The 21,534-nt window shown below is 51.9% G+C and overlaps 1 protein-coding gene and 1 long non-coding RNA gene across 3 annotated transcripts in view; one reads left to right on the forward strand and one right to left on the reverse strand.

The window, feature by feature from the left end:
• TNR (tenascin R) overlaps nucleotides 1–20,011 on the forward strand; it is a 56,187-nt gene extending 36,176 nt beyond the window's left edge. Inside the window, exons 7-22 of one of the 2 annotated variants that reach the window (XM_040565524.1) lie at nucleotides 2,087–2,356; nucleotides 3,903–4,088; nucleotides 6,180–6,269; nucleotides 6,386–6,649; nucleotides 7,315–7,581; nucleotides 7,678–7,797; nucleotides 8,264–8,407; nucleotides 9,018–9,137; nucleotides 9,717–9,860; nucleotides 10,461–10,591; nucleotides 11,565–11,697; nucleotides 14,269–14,420; nucleotides 15,617–15,713; nucleotides 16,458–16,619; nucleotides 17,873–18,036; nucleotides 18,476–20,011. In XM_040565524.1, coding sequence (XP_040421458.1) covers nucleotides 2,087–2,356; nucleotides 3,903–4,088; nucleotides 6,180–6,269; nucleotides 6,386–6,649; nucleotides 7,315–7,581; nucleotides 7,678–7,797; nucleotides 8,264–8,407; nucleotides 9,018–9,137; nucleotides 9,717–9,860; nucleotides 10,461–10,591; nucleotides 11,565–11,697; nucleotides 14,269–14,420; nucleotides 15,617–15,713; nucleotides 16,458–16,619; nucleotides 17,873–18,036; nucleotides 18,476–18,595 — 2,564 coding nt within the window. In that variant the 3' untranslated portion in view covers nucleotides 18,596–20,011. Of the gene's footprint in view, nucleotides 1–2,086; nucleotides 2,357–3,902; nucleotides 4,089–6,179; nucleotides 6,270–6,385; nucleotides 6,650–7,314; nucleotides 7,582–7,677; nucleotides 7,798–8,263; nucleotides 8,408–9,017; nucleotides 9,138–9,716; nucleotides 9,861–10,460; nucleotides 10,592–11,564; nucleotides 11,698–14,268; nucleotides 14,421–15,616; nucleotides 15,714–16,457; nucleotides 16,620–17,872 lie in introns of both variants that reach the window. The other variant, XM_040565523.1, reaches the window with a different exon arrangement.
• Nucleotides 787–20,095, reverse strand: LOC121073950. The gene is made up of 3 exons (XR_005822025.1): nucleotides 20,010–20,095; nucleotides 14,599–16,670; nucleotides 787–797 (listed from the first exon to the last, which is right to left on the reverse strand). It is a non-coding gene; the product is annotated as an uncharacterized LOC121073950 (long non-coding RNA).
• Nucleotides 20,096–21,534: the final 1,439 nt, after the last annotated feature.

Genomic DNA, 21,534 nt, shown 5'->3' on the forward strand with positions numbered 1-21,534 from the left:
TCCTCTTCTCTGCTTATCTCACCTGAGCCACATTTTGGAGGCGGGACACCCCCAAGAACCATCTCTATAATTGCACTGCCTACTCATCTGTAGCAGATTAAAACTCCCACCTGCTTTCATGCCACTGAACACCCTCTACTCCCACCCATTCAGGCAAATTAGACACTGGGGCAGGGAGCCAGAAACAGCTTGATGAAGAATAAGGTCCCCTCCTCGCCAAGGAGGACGTGGCAATGGGCAGAGCGCAGAGAAAAGGTGCTTTCCAGGCCAGAGCTGCTGCAGCCTGCCTTCGCAGCCAGGCAAACCTCTACCTCTGTTCAAGCTGTTGCAAATGGAAACAACATTTTGATAGCTCCCAGAGGATTGTAACAAGGTGCCGTTCTCTCCGGGCTGCTAAATTTGAGGTTTTGGGGAGGCAGAGGTGGTGTGGATTGAAGCGAGGGTTCCCCCACCAGTAGCAGCCCCTGGCTTGCTGAAGATCTGGGCTTCCTCAGCACAGTCCTGCTCAGCTTGACACGGCTTAACAGAGACATCTCCTGGTCGAGCCCAAACCTTTCCCATTCCCTAGGAAGGCAGGGAAAAGAAATAGAGAGGCTGGTACATCAAACTCAGTGGTTGACCTTAGTGAGGGGGAGCGCAGCTGGGCTGGTGGGCTCCTGGTTCTCTCCATGAAGGGGTCCTTACGCTGGCCTGTCTGCCTTCCTCTGTGGTGCTCCCACAGCGTTGCCCCCACCACCCTCGTTCTGCCTCAGCAGCTTGTGCTGGGACCGAGCAGCACTCGATGTTCTCCAGCACCACTGCATCCTGCTCACCCCTGCCCACACACGTCTCCCCCAGCACTTCCCCAACCAGAGGTACAGGATTCAGCACATATTTATTATATAGTGACATTTCTGATACATACAGTATCTTGGCCATATTCATATGCAGTACAGTCTGAACTACAAGATCAGTGTGCTTTTTTCCCCACCTTCTGGTCACAGCAGTGATCAAACAGGTTGCCAGTGCGTTAGCAGTGCCATGGCACAGGAGCATCCATCCACGCAGCAGTTAGATGCTGATGGTCCCACAGGACTCAGAACATCCCTCACCTGGGCCCTGGGCCCTTGGACAAGCACTGGGGTGTCCAGAAGGAGAAAGAGCTTGATTCTCTGCAGAAGAGAGAAAAATGTCCAAAACAGTCTTAGTCTCTCTCCAGTATGAATGCTTTAGCTAAAACCCCTTTATCTGAGCAGGTTCAGTGGTGGACACCCACCATAGCCCCACTCCCAGCTGGTTACGAAGACCCACCAGAGCAGTGGCATTTTCTTCTCTACCCCCAGCGCCGACACATTGACAGCTCCAGGAGCTGATCCCTCAGCTTAGCTACAAAATGGGAGTTGGCACTGAGGCAGGAACATTTCTAGAGGCGTTCCTGAGCTCTTGATGGTTGGATCAGTCCTTGGCCCCATGTTATTTAACACATTGTCAACGCCTTTCAAAACGCATAACAGACATAACATCATTGCTGATAAATTTTCTCAATGACAGAAGGGCTAGGAAAAGAGTAAATTGAGTGGAAAAAGATCATCGATAAGAGCAGTTTGAATGGCTTGAAGAGCCTGGCACAAAGGAAAACTATGTTTTTCAATGCGTCGCTGAGTCTGAGCAGTTATCTAGGAGCAAAGAAAATGGACCACAGCTAAATGTAGGAGGTTTTATCCCAGGCAATGCCTCCTGAAAAAAAGCCAGAGAGGAATTGTTGCCAATACCCAGCTTGAGAGAAGGGTAGAAGTTGCATTGTATCTGTAATGGGCATTGACCAGAGAGCAACTGGGTCCTGCTCTGGTGTTCAAAGCTGAGGAGAGACAAGGGGGAAGTGGAGAGGGTTTGAGAAAGAGCCAGGAGACTGGAATAAGGGACTGGGAACCTACCAGGACCAGCCCCTGAGCACTTGGAGTTGGAGGGGTCAAGTCCCTCGCCCATGCCACGTTTAATTCATGCCACTCTGAAGGTCAGGTTGAATTCCGATGCCCCCACATCTGCTGCATTCCCTACCTGACCCTCCCCAAATAACCATCACCTCTTTCCCCCCAACCCTCCGCAGTCATCGATGGCCCGACGCAGATCCTGGTGCGGGACGTCTCCGACACAGTGGCCTTTGTGGAGTGGACGCCCCCACGTGCCCGGGTGGATGCCATCCTGCTGAAGTACGGGCTGGCAGACGGGGAGGGCGGGAGGACCACCTTCCGCCTGCAGCCCCCCCTCAGCCAGTACTCCCTGCAGGCCCTGCGCCCTGGCGCCCACTACCACCTTGCCGTCAGCGCCCTCCGGGGCACCAACGAGAGCCGGCCGGCCCTCGCCCAGTTTACCACAGGTAGCCGGAGGAGCTGGCCGGGGGGTTGAGGCCTACAGCACATGGCGGGCGCATGGGTGGATGGGTGGGGGGAGTGGAGGCAGTGCCAGCCCCCCTGGGAAGGCTCACTGCGCACGTCCATGCTTTAGCAGCATGGATTTTTCTCCCCAGCATGAATGAGCTCAGGGTTTGAGCCGGTGCAACGGGAGGAAGCAGCGGGATGGTTAAGGTGCAGGTCCAAGTGAAGACACCTGGAGGAAGGTGTCTTGCATCCCATTACAGAACAAATGGAATCATAACATCATGGGGTCATCTAGGTTGGAAAAGACCTTCTAGATCACCAAGTCCAGCCATCAACCTGACCTACCGAGTCCCAACACTAACCCATGTCCCTCAGTGCCACATCTTCATGTCTTTCAAATACCTCCAGGGACAAGGAATGCCTCACCTCCCTGGGCAGCACACTACAGTGCTTGGCCACCTTCTCTGTGAAGAAATTTTCCCTAATGCCCAGTCTAACCTCCCCTGGCACAACTTGAGGCCCTTTCCTCGTGTCCCATTGCTTGTCACCTGAGAAAAGAGACAAAACCCCTCCTTGCTGCAGCCCCCTGTCAGGGAGTTGCAGATAGTGATGGGCTCCCCTCAGCCTCCCTTTCTCCAGACTAAACAACCCCCCCAAACACAGCAATTTACATCTCTAATACCACCCACAGATCAGTGTGCATCAGGGAAGTCTCAATTTAAGACAATGCTCTTGTACCTGCTCAGCATTGAGAGCCGAGGCATTGCCTGAAAAATCAGCAATTAAGCAGCTGGAAGCAGCCCAGTCAAAAACGTGGTTATCTTATTTTATATCATATATGAATAGCCGAACTGGTCAGTAAAACCTTAATTAATGTTGAGCCTGCAGATAGCTAACAGGTTTAATTTACCATGCCATAAAGGAAGAGGTAGAGAGCATATATCAGTGCTCTTTTATGGCATATAAATTACTTGTCATGTACATCACTGGTGGATACTAGGCTCCTATTACAATAACCGCAGTGTGTGAGTTGTGTGTGTATATATCTGTGTAGATATGTACTTAGGATGAGATGTTCATTGCGATTGCTTTGCTGAGTTGGCCTTCCTCACTTTATTTCTAAATAACAGCATAAAAAAGCCTCCTGAGGCCAGACCCAGAGCAGGAGTTAATGCCCTACTCACAGCAATGCTCAGCAGCCACCAGACCCTGCCCTGCCCAAACCCATCGCTCACAGGAGGGATTACCGTGCAAATCCAAGCACACAGCCTTGGCAGCACTAATAAACCATTTGGTCAGTCTGGACAGTGTCTGAGCACGAACAAGTCTGCAAAGATGTTCGAGGTTTTCTAGGAGTTCAGGCTGATGTTTGGTGGCTTTATAGCATCGGTCCCAATGAACTCACGGTTGGCACCCCCAGGTCCGTGCTGAGCAGGAGGTGACAGCAGATGCCCCCCAGCCATGGGGACGTGCCGCCTGGGTCCCCTCGCCATGGCTCCCAGAGCCTGGCGGTGAGACTGTGCCTCTCTCCCTTGTGTCACACAGAGATTGATGCCCCCAAGAACCTGCGGGTGGGCTCACGGACACCCGCCAGCCTTGAGCTTGCCTGGGACAACAGCGAGGCGGAGGCACACAGCTACAGGGTTGTCTACAGCACCCTAGCTGGAGAGCACTACCACGAGGTCCTGGTGCCACGGGACACCGGCCCCACCACTCGGGCCACCCTCACAGGTATGCCTGCACCCACGCACCATCCTCATCCTCCTCACAAGCAGTTAGGGCAAAGGAGAGCCCAGACCAGCACTACTGTGTGCTTGCCCTGGTGCTGGCACAGATTTGAGGCTGGTTTGGAGTTTTCTGCTTACTGGAGGGAAGGTTTTCCTCAGGACGGAGCTCTATTTTCCTTGCACAGGTTGGGGTGCTGCTCAGCTGGGAGGACAGTGGTGCACCTCGGTGAGGCTGCCCCAGGGTTCCAAACAGAGCTGGCAAGGGGCAGAGTGAGAAATGGGGAGAGAAAGGTGTTTTAGATTGATCTAGAGAAAAATATTACTCCCCACCCCCTTGCTGGGACACTGATACCCCATAACTGAGTTCTTTGCTTTTTTCCAAATCCACACAAAGCAAACCCAAACCCAGGGATGCCATTTCTGAGCAAGTACCCCCAGCACTGCATGGTCCAGGCTAACATTCAGGTGTCACTGTGCTCAGCAAACGCCACCACCTCCCACTGCCAGCCTCACCAGGGACATCCCAAACACCCTTTGCAACAGCACCATGAAGAACCATCCAAGACCTATTTTCCTTTCTCAGCTACAGCTGGTTGTCTGCCAGATTTGCAGCTCTAGTGGCATTTTAGGGGGAAAAAATTTACTTCTATATGAAAAAAAAATCACTCATTGAGCTTGACACTCATAGATCTTCAGTATGGCACGGCACCAGGTTCTTCCACATTGTCTCAGGCTCAAACACCTCTGCTGTTTGTGTCTACAGGAACAAGTACATTCAGTGGAAAAGTCAAATGCAAACATACAGTCATGGCAGCACCAAGTCACAAGAAAGGCTGGAGGGGAGGAAAACAATTAGAGCAGTTAGCCTGAAAATGTGGTATGTGAGAAAAATACCTATTAGGGACAGTTTCTGCTGCAACGATGCACGTGGAGAAGTGGGATGGAGATAGAGTTGGACAGCCTAAGGGATGGGGGATCTGGTGATGATCCCCTGTTCTCTAGGTCATGTGCTGCCCTGCTAGATGAGATGGAGAGGAAGAGAGGACAGCCACTGCAGATGGCAGGGGAACTGAAGACAGCCTCTCCGTAGTTTCATCATGCACGTGGCAGCCCTCTCCTCTAGGGTTTCCTTACCCCTGGTGCAGCCTGTTGAGGTGGATTTCCAGCTGCTGAGGACCTGGTGAGATCCACAGCATAAAAGCCTTCATCTGTCCCCAGGAAAAGTGATGAGGAATGGTGCTGCGCAGAGCTTATCAAAAATTTCAAAACACAGCAAGCCTTGATCTGCCCCATAAGTCTCTTTCCAGAGATGTGAACTGGTACAGCTGTCAGAAATATTGGTGATTTTTCCCTGTCCAAAATTGCTGGGGGAGAAGAGGTTGGGCTGGAAGGCTTATGGCTTTCTGTAACCCAATGGGAAAGATCAATACATCATTGGGAGGAGATAAATGTAGCTGTCAAATGCCAAGCAGGAGTGATAGACAGACCCAGGAGATGTCCCACAGAGATAAGGCAACCACCAGCAACAGGTGTAGAGGAAATTAGCTTGATTAGCTTGATTCCCATTCCCTGCGAGAGAACCACAGGATACGTCCACCACAAGCAACATGCCTGAGTTGGCTCCCAGCTAGACTGTGCCTTTACTAATTAATGTGTGTTTCATTTACTCTGCATAATTTATTTCTTTTTGAGACACCAACCCTGTGACAATATTTGATGTTGAATCACTACAGAAACAAATACAGCTACTTTATCATTCCCATCTCAGCTCACTCCCTCTCTCTCTCACACAGTTTCTGTCTTGATGCCAGCAATTACCGCAGACGTCAGTAATGGTTTTAAAAAATTGGTTATTTCTGAGCTAGATTAATCCCATTTCCCTATTCAAAGGCATCTGGGGGCTTTTAAAAAATGCTCGGCTCTCCTACAACACCCGGAGGAGCTGCTGAGCTGTGGTAGGACTGGTCATCCCCAGGACACACAGTAGGGCCACCCTGTCTCCAGCCACGGGCTGGGGGGAGGGGGCTCACACCCCAGGACCACCCGGCCAGGTGCTGCTCTCATGCACCTTTGTGTCCTTTCCACCCACTGGCAGACCTGGTGCCGGGGACGGAGTACGGCATTGGGATTTCAGCCGTGATGGACAGTCAGCAGAGCGTGCCAGCGACCATGAACGCCAGAACCGGTGAGTTTGGTCCCATTCAGCACAGCCTGATCCTATGCCCCACCACCAGCAGCTCCTACATCCCCCATGGGACAACCCATGCATGGGAACAAGCATCTGCAACACCCAACCCACAGAGCTTGACAGCCCCCGGGACCTCCTGGTGACGGCCTCCACAGAGACGTCCATCTCGCTGGCCTGGACCAAAGCCATGGGTCCCATCGACCACTACCGAGTCACCTTCACCCCTGCCTCAGGGATGGCCTCCGAAGTGACGGTGTCCCCGGACAAGTCACAGCTCACCCTCTCGGAGCTGGAGCCCGGGACAGAGTACACTATCACCATCATCGCCGAGAGGGGACGTCAGCAGAGCCTGGAGGCCACCGTGGATGCTTTCACAGGTAAAGAAAAAGAAGCAGAGCTGAGGCCAAGCACAGAGCTGGCCTTGCTACCAGCCCACACGTCCCTGGCACCAAAACGCATGAGATGGTGACAGGGATGAGAGCTGGAGGCAATCCATCCACACGAGAGCATGTCCATGGGCCTGAGAAGGGTGATGGCCCTGCCAGTGCAGGGGTCCTGTCCTCCAGCTGCTGGCACTGACCATGCTTGCTTGGCTGGAGGCTCCCAGAAGAAGGAGGTGGGTTTGGGGGAACTGCCAGCCCCTGTTGTCCTCTGTGGTCAGAGTGGTCCGTGTGTCCATAAGGAGGAGAAAACAGGCCTTGAGGGGCCTCAAAAGCACCTCTAGGAGGAAAAAAAAAAAAAAAAAAAAAAGCATGTTTGAGAAGCCCGGACAGCTTACAGCAGGTGTAGCAGGATGGCTCCACCACCCATCACACAGGGCTGGGATGGAGCATGTTTGCAGGCAGAGCTGAGCAAAACACTATTTCCTCCTCCTAGTTCTGCCTCTCGATCCCACTTTCAGCCCACCGGAGCACCCAGACCCAGGGCTTTGCAACCTCTGCCTGCTATCTCCCAGACGAGCGCTGGTGCACAGCACTAGGTACAACCTGGAGGCTGGGAACTGCAGACAGTGTGGGCTGACCCTCCCCTCTCCGTCTTGCAGGGGTCCGGCCCATCACGCAGCTGCACTTCTCCCAGCTGACGTCCTCCAGTGTGAACATCACATGGAGTGACCCGTCCCCACCAGCAGACCACCTGGTCCTCACCTACAGCCCCCGGGATGAGGAGGCGGCGCAGCGGCTGGTGCTCGATGGCACCCTCAAGCACGCCAGCCTGACGGGCTTGTGGCCGTCCACCGAATACCTGGTGTCGCTGGTGGCCGTCCATGGTGCAGTCAGCTCTGAGCCTGTCGTGGGCTCCATCATGACAGGTACCCGCTGGGTACTGGACACTCCCGGGAGGGCAGGCAGGGGGACGGGGAGCGGACCTGCCTCCCACAGCTTTGCTTTCTGCTCCATCTCACCAGGGATGGATGCACCGAAGGACCTTAGGGTGGGCAACATCACCCAGGACTCCATGATCGTCTACTGGAGCCCTCCTGTTGCTGCTTTTGACCACTACAGAATATCATACCGTGCCACTGAAGGTAATGAGTGGGACATTGTGGAGGCTCCCTCTCGGCAGTGCTGTACCCCAGGGTGCACATGGGTCTGGACCTAAGCTAAGGGGAGGGCTTTAAGAGTGTCCAAATAGCTGCAGCCCTTTTTGCTTTTCCTTTTCTTTTGGAGAAGGTGGTGCAAAAGCAGCTGTTGGGCATGGGGAGCAGGGGCAGAGACCAGTCCCACACCACTGCATGACCCCAGCCACAACCAGCACAGCTCTCCATAGCCCACCTCCTCCACCTGCCTCCCCCAGCTCACCTCCAACCCCTGAGCCCCAGTTTTTGCCTATGATGCTGAAAAGGTCAAGCCAGCACAGTGGCGTCCACCTGCAGGCACAGAACCCTGTTGCCCCCATTGTCAGCCCCGGAGCGGGTTTGTGGCATTCCCCTCCCCTCCCGCGGGACACGGGGACCAGCTGTGTCACCAATGCTCTTGGCTGTGTCCCTGCAGGGAGGACAGACAGCGCTGCCATCGCTAGCGATGCCACCGAGTACAGCCTCCACCGCCTGCAGCCCGCCACCAAGTACGAGATTGGGGTGAAGAGCGTGCGGGGCCGAGAGGAAAGCGAGGTGGCCTCCATCACCACGTACACAGGTGGGACGGGGCTCCTAGGGGACAGGCAGTGATCAAACCGTGCCAGCTCTGGCCCCTGCTTGCACTGGCAATCAGACAGGTGAGAGTGAGCTGAACCTAATGGTTCTTGCTCATGATGAGTGGGGCTCACAAGGGCCCACAGCGGACTTCCAAAGTATGTCTAAGGAAAGCTTTCCCCGTATATGCATGGGTTGTCATGGAGGGAGTAATAAATCTGTGTACCAGGCCAGAGATGTGATGTTGGACACCCATAAGAACCTTTCCTAAAGGAAGTACAGGCTTCCAGAAATAATCCTTGGGGAAAGATGTGTCAAAGCCCTGACACAAACAGCACCTATTGCAAGAATAAAACACTCTGCTATCCGCAGACTCCTCAAAACCTAAAACAAAACAAAACAAAAAACCTAACTTCCCATATCATGCATCAAGAAAACAGTGGAAGACAAGGCTGAGCAGCAAAGCAGTGCAAGCTTTGCTCTCCAGCTAGGACAGCAATAACTCTTCTACAGGCATGTGTGCCTGAGCATCGAGGCAGGGTCACAAGAAGCACTTCCAGTTTGCAGCCCAGTCTCTTCATGCGCCTGACTGTCCAAATCCATTCCCTCTGCAGCCATGGATGCCCCCTTGGGTGTCACAGCCACCAACATCACCCCCACGGAGGCGCTGCTGCAGTGGAACCCGCCGCTGATGGACGTGGAGAGCTACGTCCTTGTCCTCACCCGCCACGCAGGTGCGACGAAACCCCGCACCCCTCTGCTGCAAGCTTTGCTGGGGCTCCATTTCAGCTCACCTCCACTTCTCCCCCACCCCAAACCTGGGAGCTTGGTGGATTTCCCCCCCAGGAAAGAGTCTCTCCTTGGGGAGCGCAGCTGCTGGTGGGTGGCAGGGCTTCCCCCATCCCCAGGCACCAGCTCATCCTGCAGGGGTCCCATGGCACGTGCTCTCCACTGCCCAACACCCAGCCTCATTGCATGGCAGTCCACATGGGGACTGGGACTCTCCCACTTCGCTAACTGGCCCACCAGCAGCCCAGGGGCAAGCAAGTCCCCACACATCTCCCATCCCATGCAAACCCAATGCATGGCAAGCCCTGTGAGCCCCACTACTGAAGGGAAAAAAAAGCAGCAGGCAAATATATGGACTGTGGCAAAATAAGACCATCCTTCAGACTGAGCACCACCCCTGCTGCTCAGCTCCTGCACAGCAGCACATGGTATTTCAGCAATATAAGTGCTTTTGACTGTGAGGTCATACCCACAGCTGCATTTCAGAGAAGCACCTATCCTAACTCACCTCTTCTGGCTCACAGTTGCAGGAGAAACAATTCTTGTGGATGGGACCAACCAGGAGTACCAGCTGACCAACCTTCTGCCCAGCACCACCTACACAGTCGTTATGTACGCCACCAACGGGCCCCTCGCCAGCCAGACCATCAGCACCAACTTCACAACTCGTATGTACAGACACATGCCCTGTTATATGCCCCCAGCCATTCGCCCACCCCAGGAAAAGAGGCCAAAAAGGCTGAGCCTAAGCTCTCGTTACAAATACCTGGGTGTAAATGTAGCCATGTGCCAAAAGGACACCCAAGGGCTGGTGTGGACACAACACAAGAACGGGAATTTCACCGCTGGAAACACTAACCTTCAGTTTCACTCTTTCAACATCCATCCACCCCTTTCTTTGATTTCCCCTGGATGTAGTTTCCTGAGAAGACCCAAGGGCCCCCCTGGTCTTCTTCTTTCCCAAGGCCATAGTCTCCAGACTTTTTAGTTTCCAAAGAGCTTGATAGACCTGGTATCACATGCATTTCAGAGCCGCTACCCATCAGAGGGCATGCAGAGGGCTTTTAGAGGGTTTGCAGAGCTGTGCTCAAGGCAGGGGACGGGTGATCAGGGCTGGAAACTGAGGGCAAGGATGGACTTTGGGCTGTAGCATGGGGTTGGGGGGGTTGAATCCCAACCCACTGGGATAGGGAGCAGGTTTGAGCAGGCTGGTGGGGGTTATGTGTGTGAGGACCTGCACTTCCCTGGGTGCCCATCCACCCTTGCAGTTTTGGATCCTCCGAGCAACCTGACTGCAAGCGAAGTCACTCGGCGGAGTGCCCTCCTCTCCTGGTTGCCTCCCGTGGGAGAGATCGAGAACTACGTCATGACCTACAGATCGACCGACGGAAGCCGCAAGGTGAGTCCTCCTACAGAAAGGGGCTCTGTAAGGCGGGGGACACCGAGATCGCGGAGAAGCGAGCAGGGGAAACCCAACAAAGCAAAAGAAAGACGCTCTCCAGGCCAGGGAGACCAGAAGGGCATACTATGCTCTCCAGGAGCAAAACTTACTTTAGATAAACAATCAGAAAAAGCCGAAAATGATTGCCTAGGGCAAAGTCTCTGCACACACATGCAAGTCTGGACAAAGAGGGTATAGCGGGGAAGTCTGAAGTAACAGACAAAATTCACAGATTGTGAAAGACAAGCAAGAAGAGGCAGGAAAAAAAAATCCAGCAGAGATGTTAACAAAGTGGTTTGCCCTTCTTGCAAAGATTAAGGTAGGTACAGACAGCTAATTAATCCCGCAATACAATATATTTGATTACTTAATGAGTGTGTCCATACCTGTCTGCCTGGAGGAACTGCTACAAACACTAGCAGAAGTGTGTCACTGCAAATTGTCTTATTTCCTTTGCCAGCACAACTGGCTTGCAGCAGCCAAAGGGCAACAGCTTTGCAGAAGGGGTTCAATACAATGCTGTGTGGCGTTGGCTGATGACCAGAAAAATTAACCTGACGTCTGATGGAGCCAAAACTGGCTGATAACGAAGTTTGGCCAGCTCTGCTCCTTATAGTGCTTGGGCAATCAGTCATGCCCAGTATTGAGGACGTGCAGGTCCCAGCAGTGATGGTAAATAGAGCACACATAATGCAAGGATTTAAACCTCCTGCATCTGAACCAGCTAGCTTTGTCTCACCTGCACCGCCCCAAAGGTGATCCACTGACCTCCTGCTGACTTAGTCCAGGGGTCATAAGCAGCCGTGCAGCACCCTCAACCAGGCACCAAGGGCTGCGGCTTCCCTTCCCTCCCTGCTTGCTCTTTAGGCTCCCCATCGTTTTTCTCATCTGTTGCTCTTGGTGTCTACCTCCTTTTGGGATCCATGTACAGGAGCTGATTGTGGATGCTGAGGACACGTGGATCCGCCTGGAGGGGCTTTCTGAGACCACAGAGTACACCGTGCGCCTGCAAGCTGCCCAAAACACCATGCGGAGCGGCTTCATCTCCACTACCTTCACCACAGGTGAGGCTTGCACCACTCACCGCCCTTATGGGCTGTCCCTCCTCAGGCAGCATTTCAACAGATCCACAGGTGTACTCGTTTCCATGACCCATGGTGCTGCCTGGCAGTAAGAAGTTAATGGCTGAAGGACATATGCCCAGCCTGGAGCAAGGGGATTTGAACTTCAGGCTAGGCAGCATGCTTTTGCCACACTCTCCCATTTCTACCAGGCCCTTTGCCTTTCCCTTGCCTCTCCTCAAATGGATAACTAGAGGAAAAACATGAAAGTTGACAACATGTGCCACCACGGTCTTACAGTGAGCTGGGAGAGACCCAGTTCGTCTCCCCACACTGTAGACATGGTCTGACCTGGTGTGAATATCAAGGAGGTGCATCTCTACCACCTCTAGTGGAGGCAGAGCAAAGCAGAGCCTGTATGCCTTCAGGACTGTGATCCCACCGATTTTGTCTGGTTGCATTATTCCTTCCCCATCTAATTAAAGAGAAGTCACGATCTGCTAAGGCAAGGGGAATGGTTTCCTTTCTAAATCAAGTGGCGGGTACCCACAGCCACCACAGTGCTCACATGTGCAAGAACAAAGCTTGGATGAAAATGTCACTATTGCCCCACCCTCTGCAACCGTTCATATCAGAACCGTGCACTTAATGGCCAGAGTGCATTTTGTTCAGGGCTGAGTACAATTGCATTTCTGCTGGGCTTCAAAAGCACTGAGCAGCCTGAGGATGATGCCTGTGCCCCTGCATCAAAATTCCCCCCATCTGTGCTGCCAGTTCAATTAAGAGAGTTTTCTTTGAATCTGCTGTGAATACACTTCCCCATCCTCATTACATGCAAAGGTCCTCTCACCTGCTTTCAAGAGATAATAGAAACTATTTACGTCAACAAAAAAAAAAGAAAACATTCTTTTCTATGGATGAGGCTCTCCTGTTTTTCTCATCTCTTATGTGGGTGTATAAAGCCAGTGCAATTCAGGCAGGCGATGGAAAAATGTGTAATCTTCGAGGCTGCTCTGGAGTCAGGGACAGAACCTCTCAGGGATGGCTTCTTTGCAAAGAGAAATCAGCAGAAACCCACTCACATCAGGCAATGAGAGTACTGCTTCCATTAAAAAAAATTTGGGACCTTGATGGCATTAGAGACATTATTGCCAGCTAATGCAGCATCTGAAGAGAGGTTTAATTTGCCTTAAGGTAGGCGTTAGCAGGAAACCAATTTCTCCGTATCTACCCCATAGAAAAGGAGGAGTTGTGTTTGAGGAGAAAAAGAAAACGAAAGGGAAAAAAAAAAAAAAAGGCTTCATTTAAAATGTTTTGCTTCCTTATGCTTGCAGTACACATCCCAGGTTTCCTCCATTCCCTCTGACATATTAATAGCTCTGCTGCTTTGTTTCATGTTTGCGTAAGGTTCTTGGGGAGTTGTATACAGATGGGACAAAAGGAAGAAACAGATACAATATTTATAATTTATAGTGGTTTGAAATGTCTTTCAAGGTCTGCTTGGCTCTTAAAGATATGAATATAAATTAAGAAACAAGTAATCTCCACAGAGCTCAGGGGAGCCTAGAGTGGATGTCTTTGAAGCAGTTTTCATTGCTGAATGCTATAAAATGCGAAAGCTGTCTCACCAGACCTTGTGCTATGAACTGCAGAGGCAGGAAAAAAATAGGGGATCTCCAATATTTGGACAAAACGACCACCTCTGGGTCTTCAGGGCACAGGGGTTTGGGAAGTAACAGATGTTCTGAACCCTTGTCCTGGTGTCATGCAGTCGGGATGGATGCATGCAGCACACCCCTCACGCCCTCTCGAGGTCTCCTCTCGAGACACTCTTAAAAGCCAACATCCATGTTGCCTGCTCTGTACCCTGTCATCTGGACAATGGAAAAAAAAAAGATGCAGTTCCCCTTTTCACAGTAAATGAGAAAGAAAATGAACACAGAGCTGACCTCCTATTGCTGCTGAGATCTCACAGTTGAGACTCCCTCAAGCTCTGTCCCCCAAATGAGATGTGTCTTCAACAGAGGACACCTGGAGCACGGCCACAGGACTCATGCTGCCAATCTCCAGCATCTCACGTGAATGAATTCCTGCTCAATTTTGAAGTGACAATCAGCCCGGTGCAAGTCCGACGTCATTTACAAGGACATCAATCAGGAGCATTCCCCTGGAGTCAGTAAAATAATAAAAACTTTTTTAGAGTTGGCAATCCTAAGAGGAAAACAGGTTTTGGTATTTTCACAGCTGTCCAAATACGCCAGTGACAGCTTAAACCCCAGGGTTTCAGACACGGTGCAGAAAGATGGGCCAAGAAGTGACATTCCTCATCACTCACCATGATGTTACTGCACACCTTTCCAATACAGGATGTGCAGGAGATTAATTAATACATGCACAGATTTATTTCATTATATTCTCTGATGTTGATGGATGTAAATTGGCCACCGCCTCACAGAATAACACAGGACTTGGCAGAAGCCAAGTTAGACCCTTCCTGGATTGTAACAAGCGGGGCCCAAGGCACGCGGAAAGGTTGTTCCCCTGCCTGATTTTTTTTTTTTTTGGATTTTACAGGTGGCCGCATCTTTGCCAACCCTCAGGACTGCGCCCAGCACCTGATGAACGGAGACACGCTGAGTGGCGTCTACACCATCTCCATCAATGGGGACCTCAGCCAGCGGGTGCAGGTGTACTGCGACATGACCACAGATGGGGGCGGCTGGATTGTGAGTAGCGAGTGCACCAAGGGCAGATTTTGATGTTTTCCTTCTCCCTCAGATGTTGATTGCTTGAATAGTGTCTTTCCTGGGAAGACAGGCTGTTCCTAGAGGAACAAGAAGGTGCTGTGGCCCCATACTGCCTGCATCATGACAAAACCCCAGCTGCTCCCACAGCTCTCCTAACAGGCAGCCCCAGCATCACCCCAGAGACTGCAGCTCGATGGGAACAGTGACAGAACAGCTCCCTGCAGCCCCTCTACATGCTGTCCCCATCGCAAAGGAGCCAAGCCCCATCCTGCCAGCAAAGCCAAGCACCATGCCGCGCAGGAATGAGAGCAGGCTTAATATTGCTCGCTTCATTTCACACGCCATGGGGAATGGCCCACGCTCCAGTAATAATAGTTACACTTGGAGAAATGCCCCTTGATTTATTTGACACATTTGCAGTGCTTTTAGAGAACAAAATCTGTGAGTGAAGCTGAGCTGATTTATTGTTTTAGAAATGAAATTAATGTCTAGGAGCTTTCATAGGGAATGATTCACACTGCCTGCAATATGATGGTGTCAGGCATCACCCAGATTGGGTCTGCACAGGAGCATTTCAGAGGCAAATGCCTGTTTTGCTGTTGAATTGCACAATCACTGCTTGTCTTGACTTAGATGGACTGGCAACCTAGGTAAACAATGCTCTGGCATTTTGATTTTATTCGTGTCAAACACTCGCTCACATGTATTACACAAAACCCCGTTAGATGTACAGTCAAAACAAGACCAAAAAAAAGTGCTTCCTCAAATGCTGAGTTCTTGCACAGTGGTTTTTTTTTTTTTTAGCCGAGAAATTTCCCTCCATCTCACTCTACTTCAAAGTATCCCCTTGGGTATCACATAGGAGCCAGCAGAACAGAATCATGTGCTAGAAAGCCACTGTGCCCTGGGTAGAGCAGGGAGTTTGAAGCTGAATCTTCCCTCCTAGGTCCATTATAGCATTAATGTCCACATCTTCTAGCTTGTCTTCAGCTTACCCGTCTGCACTTGAATCGACTGCATGGCTGCAATTAACAGTCCCCAGCTGGGGGTTGCAGTTTTCCCTCCTGAAAGGCACTGTGAAAGGGCAGAGCACTCTCCGGGCTGTGTGTGTCCCAAAGCCCAGCTAGCTCATCCCACTTCTCACCAGGCTTTCCCCCGGCTTTCTCCCGCTGCAGGTTTTCCAGAGGCGGCAGAATGGGCTGACTGATTTCTTCCGGAAATGGGCAGATTACCGTGTCGGCTTCGGCAACCTGGAGGACGAGTTTTGGCTGGGTAAGACTTTCACCGAGGTGCCAGCTCACTGTGTTGGCACGATTTCTGCCCTGGCCCTGGCTGGCTCTTCTCACCGCTCCCCTGCACTCCCCCCCAGACCATTTTCCTTCCCTTGTTTGTTCCCTGATGCTGTGTTGGGAAGGCACACATGGGTACGGGACCAAAAAGCACGCTGTGAAGGTGCCCAGGGTGCTCCGCGTGGGAGCTGAGGAGGCGTCATGATGGGGTTTTTCATGGGCCAGCATTTTCCCTTGTTGAGAGGTTGTGATGGAGGACAACATCTCAAGGACCTCTCCTGGCCTTAGCCAGTGAGTTACTCAAAGTAGGAAAGGGGGGAATGGGAGACCTGGCATAGCTCTGAAATGGAGCAGTCTCCCCCACAATCTGAGCACAAGCTGGCCCTGCAGCATAGCCACGCTCTGGCTCATGCCTCAGCCAAAGCCCAAGGTGGGTGGGCAACAACAGCAGCAGCAGGGCTCCCCCCAACTTCAGCAGCATGCAGAGAGCTGAAGCTGAGACTTGAGCCCACCTCTCATAGCCGTGGGGACCTGAAGCTTGAGTGGGGACAGAGCTCAGCCCCCACCAGTGCCTCAAGAGAGAAAGGCTCAGCCAGAAGTCGCTCTCTGGCTGCTCTCCTTACTCTCATCTCCCAGAAGCAGTTTATTTGCCCGGAGCTTTTTTGTTTGCTCTCAGAGCAGACCCAGGTGCCACACCTCAGCAACATCTCACTGCTTGTCTCTCCAGGCCTGGACAACATACACAAGATCACGTCCCAGGGGCGCTACGAGCTGCGAATAGACATGAGGGATGGTCAGGACGCAGCGTACGCCTACTATGACAAGTTCTCCATCGGCGACTCCCGGAGCCTCTACAAGCTCCGAATAGGAGACTACAACGGCACTTCTGGTACAGCCCCTCCTGTGTAGTAGGGAAATCCTGCCACCGGTGGCTCTGCAGCTGTAAAGGGAATCCCAACATCAGAGCTTGCTCTTCTGGAGCAGCAAGATGCAAACCCATAGGCCTTTCTGCCTTCCTGCAGTTCATCACGTAAACCAGGCTGATAAATCACACTAAGGACATAGGGAATTTTCCATCAGGGATCAGATATTAAATATCAGAGCCATTGCTGTTCAGATTATCAGGTCAATTTTCAGAGGTGTCCCCTCACTCGACAGCCTCCTCAGCTCACTATTGATGCTGTGCCACAGGGTGTGTTTCTCACCCTCCTACAGCCATGGAAAAATCTGAAATTCTCTGCACGGGTTTGTCCCACACAGACCAGACCGTAGCCAGTTTTGCAAGGACACTGTCATGACCGTTTGCTTGGTTGACACAGCAGCTTTGCCCACCAGAAAATGGTGGGTGAAGGGAGGAGAACGTGGGGGTCTCTTCCCTGAGAAGAGGAGTAGGGGTACAGCTACAGCCCCTCTGGCTGGGATAGAAGTGTCCAGTGACTGCAAGCCTCCATGAGCCACCTGTGTGGGTCAACCTCACTTAAAGCATTCAGTGCACAGCTTGGGAAGAAAAATAGGCCTGGATTTAATAGCCCTCTGGGCTTCCACCTCTGCAGCTGCACTCATGCAGTGCTCTTCTCTCCCCCAAAAGGAGCTGCTCTCCCCATAGTAAGGAGGTGGTTTGGGCAGAAAAAGACATCACACACCTTCCAAAACACCCCTTATCCAGAGGAAGAAAAATAGGCCAAACATCTTGGTTCAAGAGACAAATGCTTGGTCTCCTTTGGGAGAAGTTCTCCTTGGCTAACTGGAGGGAATGAGGATGAAAAAGTCCTGAAGTTACACAGCAGATGCAGGCAGCAAGAAATCAGGGGGTTAGGTCATTTCTAAAGCACTGAAATTCAGATCCAGACCCAGTTTACTACCAAATTATCTACCAAATCCAAATAGGCTCTGGGATTTGCTATGGTCTGCACTGATCCTAACTCAACAGCAGAGGACCTCAGACTGTGGGCAGTTCCAGTAAATGTCATTCCCACCCCACTCCACCAGCCTTCAGCTGTTGGATCTGGTGACCGATAGGCTGCCACACATACCAGAACACCCCAGTTTCCTTGTGAAAGACCAGATGGCTTGGGCATCGAGGTGTGCGAGCCAAGAGCAAGCATGTTTGTCCATCACCCTTAACAGCATCTCTTTCCACAGGGGACTCCCTCACCTACCACCAGGGCCGCCCCTTCTCCACCAAGGACAGGGACAACGACGTGGCTGTGACCAACTGTGCCATGTCCTACAAGGGGGCCTGGTGGTACAAGAACTGCCATCGAACCAACCTCAATGGCAAGTACGGAGAGGCCCGGCACAGCCAGGTAAGGGCCGAGCTTAGCTGCGAACCCTCAGCATCACTCCTCGTGGTGGGACCCAGCCCAGGAGCAGGCTGGGGCTGGGGCCCTGTGCCCAGTGCGTGGGGTGAGGAGCATGGCTGGGGTGACTCCACGGTAGCTGGAACAAGGGGAGCCCCCTTTGAGCCACTGGGGCTTCATGCCTCACTTTGGCTGCCTTGGTCATTTACCATGGCAGGCTGTTAAGTTACACTAAAAAATGCATACATCAAACCCGACCAGGAGCCTTCGAGCTGTGGGAGAAAAAAACAAGCAAAGCCACAGCAGCTGAAGGGCTTCTTGTTCCCACTGCAGCAAGTTCTTCCTTCTGGCTTCTCTAGGCAGTCAAGCTTGTTTCCTTCCTCTTCCACTCTAGTTTCACGTACGGGTCTTTCTTTACCCTGAACCTCTCTCTTCCTCCTGCCAGGGAATTAACTGGTACCATTGGAAAGGCCACGAGTTCTCCATCCCCTTCGTGGAAATGAAGATGCGACCTTACAACCACCGTAACATCTCTGGGAGGAAGCGACGGTCCCTACAGCTCTGAGCCAGCCAACCCCCTCTCCTACCACCTGACCTTTTCTGTCATTTGTTTGTATTTTATAATATGAAAAGGGGGGAAAAAATACTGCTCCTCTGAGATAGCAACCTGACCCTCATGAGTCCTGGAGGGAACCACAGCACAAGCAAGGGCTGTGGGAGAGGAAAGACCTCATTGCTTTGCATCTGTCCCAGAGAAATACCAAATTTCCAGTCTCCCTACCCCAGTACTCTGGCCCTTAACACAAAAGGAAAGAAGGAAAGAGACCAACAGATTTTTGATATTTTTGTTAAAAGACTTAGAGAAGTCAATACCCCAGCAATACCCCGTCAGATGATTTTGCCACAGGGCTCGTGGCAGAACCCTTCCCTGCAGGGACCTTGGTGCAGCCACGTCCACCCCAGCGGTGGCCAGGGCCACCCCGCCAGCTCCACACCACCACACAGGCTCCAGCTCCCCCAGCAGGCAGGGGGTCACCTCTCCCCCCGGCATCCCATCCTGAGCTTTGGTTATCGCAGGGGTCACCAGGAGGGCTGGCAAAGGTCTGCATACGTAGGCGAGCCGCAGAGAGCCCACAGCTCGTATGCTGGGAGGAAAAAAAAAAAAAATAAAAATTCTTGCAGTCTGGCAGTTTCGTTAGGGCCCATTTCCTCTGCTGTCTCTGTATGCCACGGTGTTGTCACTCACAGAGGTCACCGGTTGCAAACCAAAGAGCCGCAGAGAAGGACCAGCAACCAAAAAACGATCGCACAACCCCAGCTCAGCCCAGGTGCCACGTCCAGGGGCCTCCAGCAAGTGGGGAATGATGCCAGCAGTTGAAGGAGGATAAATGCAAGCTGGGAAATGCCCAGTCCCTTCCCTCTCCTACACCATCCCTCTTTGCTGCCATCACAAGAGGGACCCAAATAGTGCCTTGGTATCACCATCTTTCTAATGGGAGATCAGCTCTTTCTCCTCCTTGAAGGAAGGCTTGGTCCGTTCAGACTTTGGAGCACTTGGAGACCTATGAAAGGACAGATGTGTTCACTCTTCCTGTCCTTAATTTCTCTCATCTTAAGGAAGACAGACACTTCAGGTAGCCTTGGTTGTGCTCTGTTGTCATCAACACCACCTCCACATAGCCCAAGCATCCCTCGCTCTGGATCCACTCCTCCGCAGAGGGCTGTGGTGAATGCTGTGCATTGTCCCTCGGAGAAGGGACTCGTCCACACGTCCGAGGACAATGCAGCTCATCACTGGATTCACAGCCAAGGGAGCATTACAAATGCTAAACATTGCTTTTTGATTTGATCACACTGAAGCTGCTTTGTCTAAAGAAACATCTTCCAGATGGGAACATAAAGGCATCTTTGCAGTAGCTTATAATTCAGGCCAGTGTCTCTTTCATGGTCATGCTCCTTGGTTTGCTGACGTTACTCACCACTGCTGTGGAGCTGAGGAAAGGCCTCCAGCAGGAAACGCAGCCTCTTTGTGCATGCTGTGCATTGACACACGAGCTCAGCCAAGCCTCAGGTCGGGATCGGACACAGGGTCTAGACCTTTGACCCATCAGCTTACAACCTGCCGTCTGACCACGGTGAAGATGTTGCAGCTCACACAGAAATGAGGCATCTCTTCTTCCTTCCCATCAGCATTAAATCAGGCACCAGGTGAGGCAGTCAGCTGAGCAAGAGGATGGGATCTGCCGCAGGACACAGGCAGTGTCACTGATGGCAGTATCTCACGCCTCCTGAGCAGCCCACCCCATTTTAGGAGCCAAAAAGCCAACAGGCGGCAGCAGGTAGAGCTGATTAAAGGTGAAGCCTCCTACTTGACCAGCATGGTAACATTTTTCCCCACCACCGAGCTTTGGTAGGTAAGAAGTGCCCTAACAAAAGCACTGCCGTGTGGTGGTTATAACCAGGAACACAGACTTACAGAGGATGGCATTCATCTCCTGTCTCAGACAGCGCTGTTTGCTGATGCACCCAGGTGAAATGAAGAGACATCAGTGGGAAATCGGGAACTCAGCATTTGCTATCAAGGGGAAGGCAAGAAACCTCTGTTTTCATAAGCACAAAGCAAAGAGAAAATCAAAACATGCCTTGCTTTTCCAGGAGGCTCAAAAGAAGATTCTCAAAGAGGCTGATTATTCTTTAATCAGGTTTCCTGACATGTGTCCTGCCCTCCCTGCTTACATCTGTCATCCCTCTTGTAAGTCCTGTGGCTGGGATGAAGAGCCTGGCTGACACCACTCCATCACCGGATCTGACGGACGCCCTTGGAGATAATATTCAACCTTCCAGTGTTATTGTAAACCAAACAGGTTATTTCAGAATAACAAAGGGGCCCTCACCAGTGCGAAATCCTGGCTCCTTCCTGATTCTTTATCTGTTCTTGCCTGCTTGGCTTCTCTCCATTGCTGTCCTGATGGTTCAGGTACCCTTTGCCCGGGCGCTGCTGTTGTTGCATCCCTTGTCTCACACACGGCAGCAGGGTGCTGCCTTTCCATTAGTTTGGTGAAACAACGCTGAAGTTGCTAAAATCTTTGGAAAGGAAAGATATTTACAAGTTGCGGTTTTGTTCTCCTGGTGACAACCTAACCCAAGCCCAGGCAAATGATCAGCAGTGATGACCAGATCCTCTGGGCCGTTGCCCCTCGTTCGCATTGTTCATAAACAAGATGCAGTTTTTCAGAAATTTATTTTTCATCATCTCGTGATGGTTTTTTTTTGGACAAAGCTCCTGCCGGTGGCTTCAAGCAAACTTGTGCCTAATGATGATGCTACAGAGTGGCCAGGTGACTAAGTACAGTCTCTCTTTATCCTCCATCACCCAGAAAAGGGCAAGCCCTTTTTTCGGAATTCATTCTCCAAATACAGGAACTTTGGCCCTGTCCATCATCAGGGTGGCTCAGGCCTGACATTCCCAGGAATGAAGGCTGGATCCTGCACAGTGTTCATCTC

Source organism: Cygnus olor, chromosome 8 (genome assembly GCF_009769625.2).
Source record: "Cygnus olor isolate bCygOlo1 chromosome 8, bCygOlo1.pri.v2, whole genome shotgun sequence".
NCBI classification, from domain to species: Eukaryota; Metazoa; Chordata; class Aves; order Anseriformes; family Anatidae; genus Cygnus; species Cygnus olor.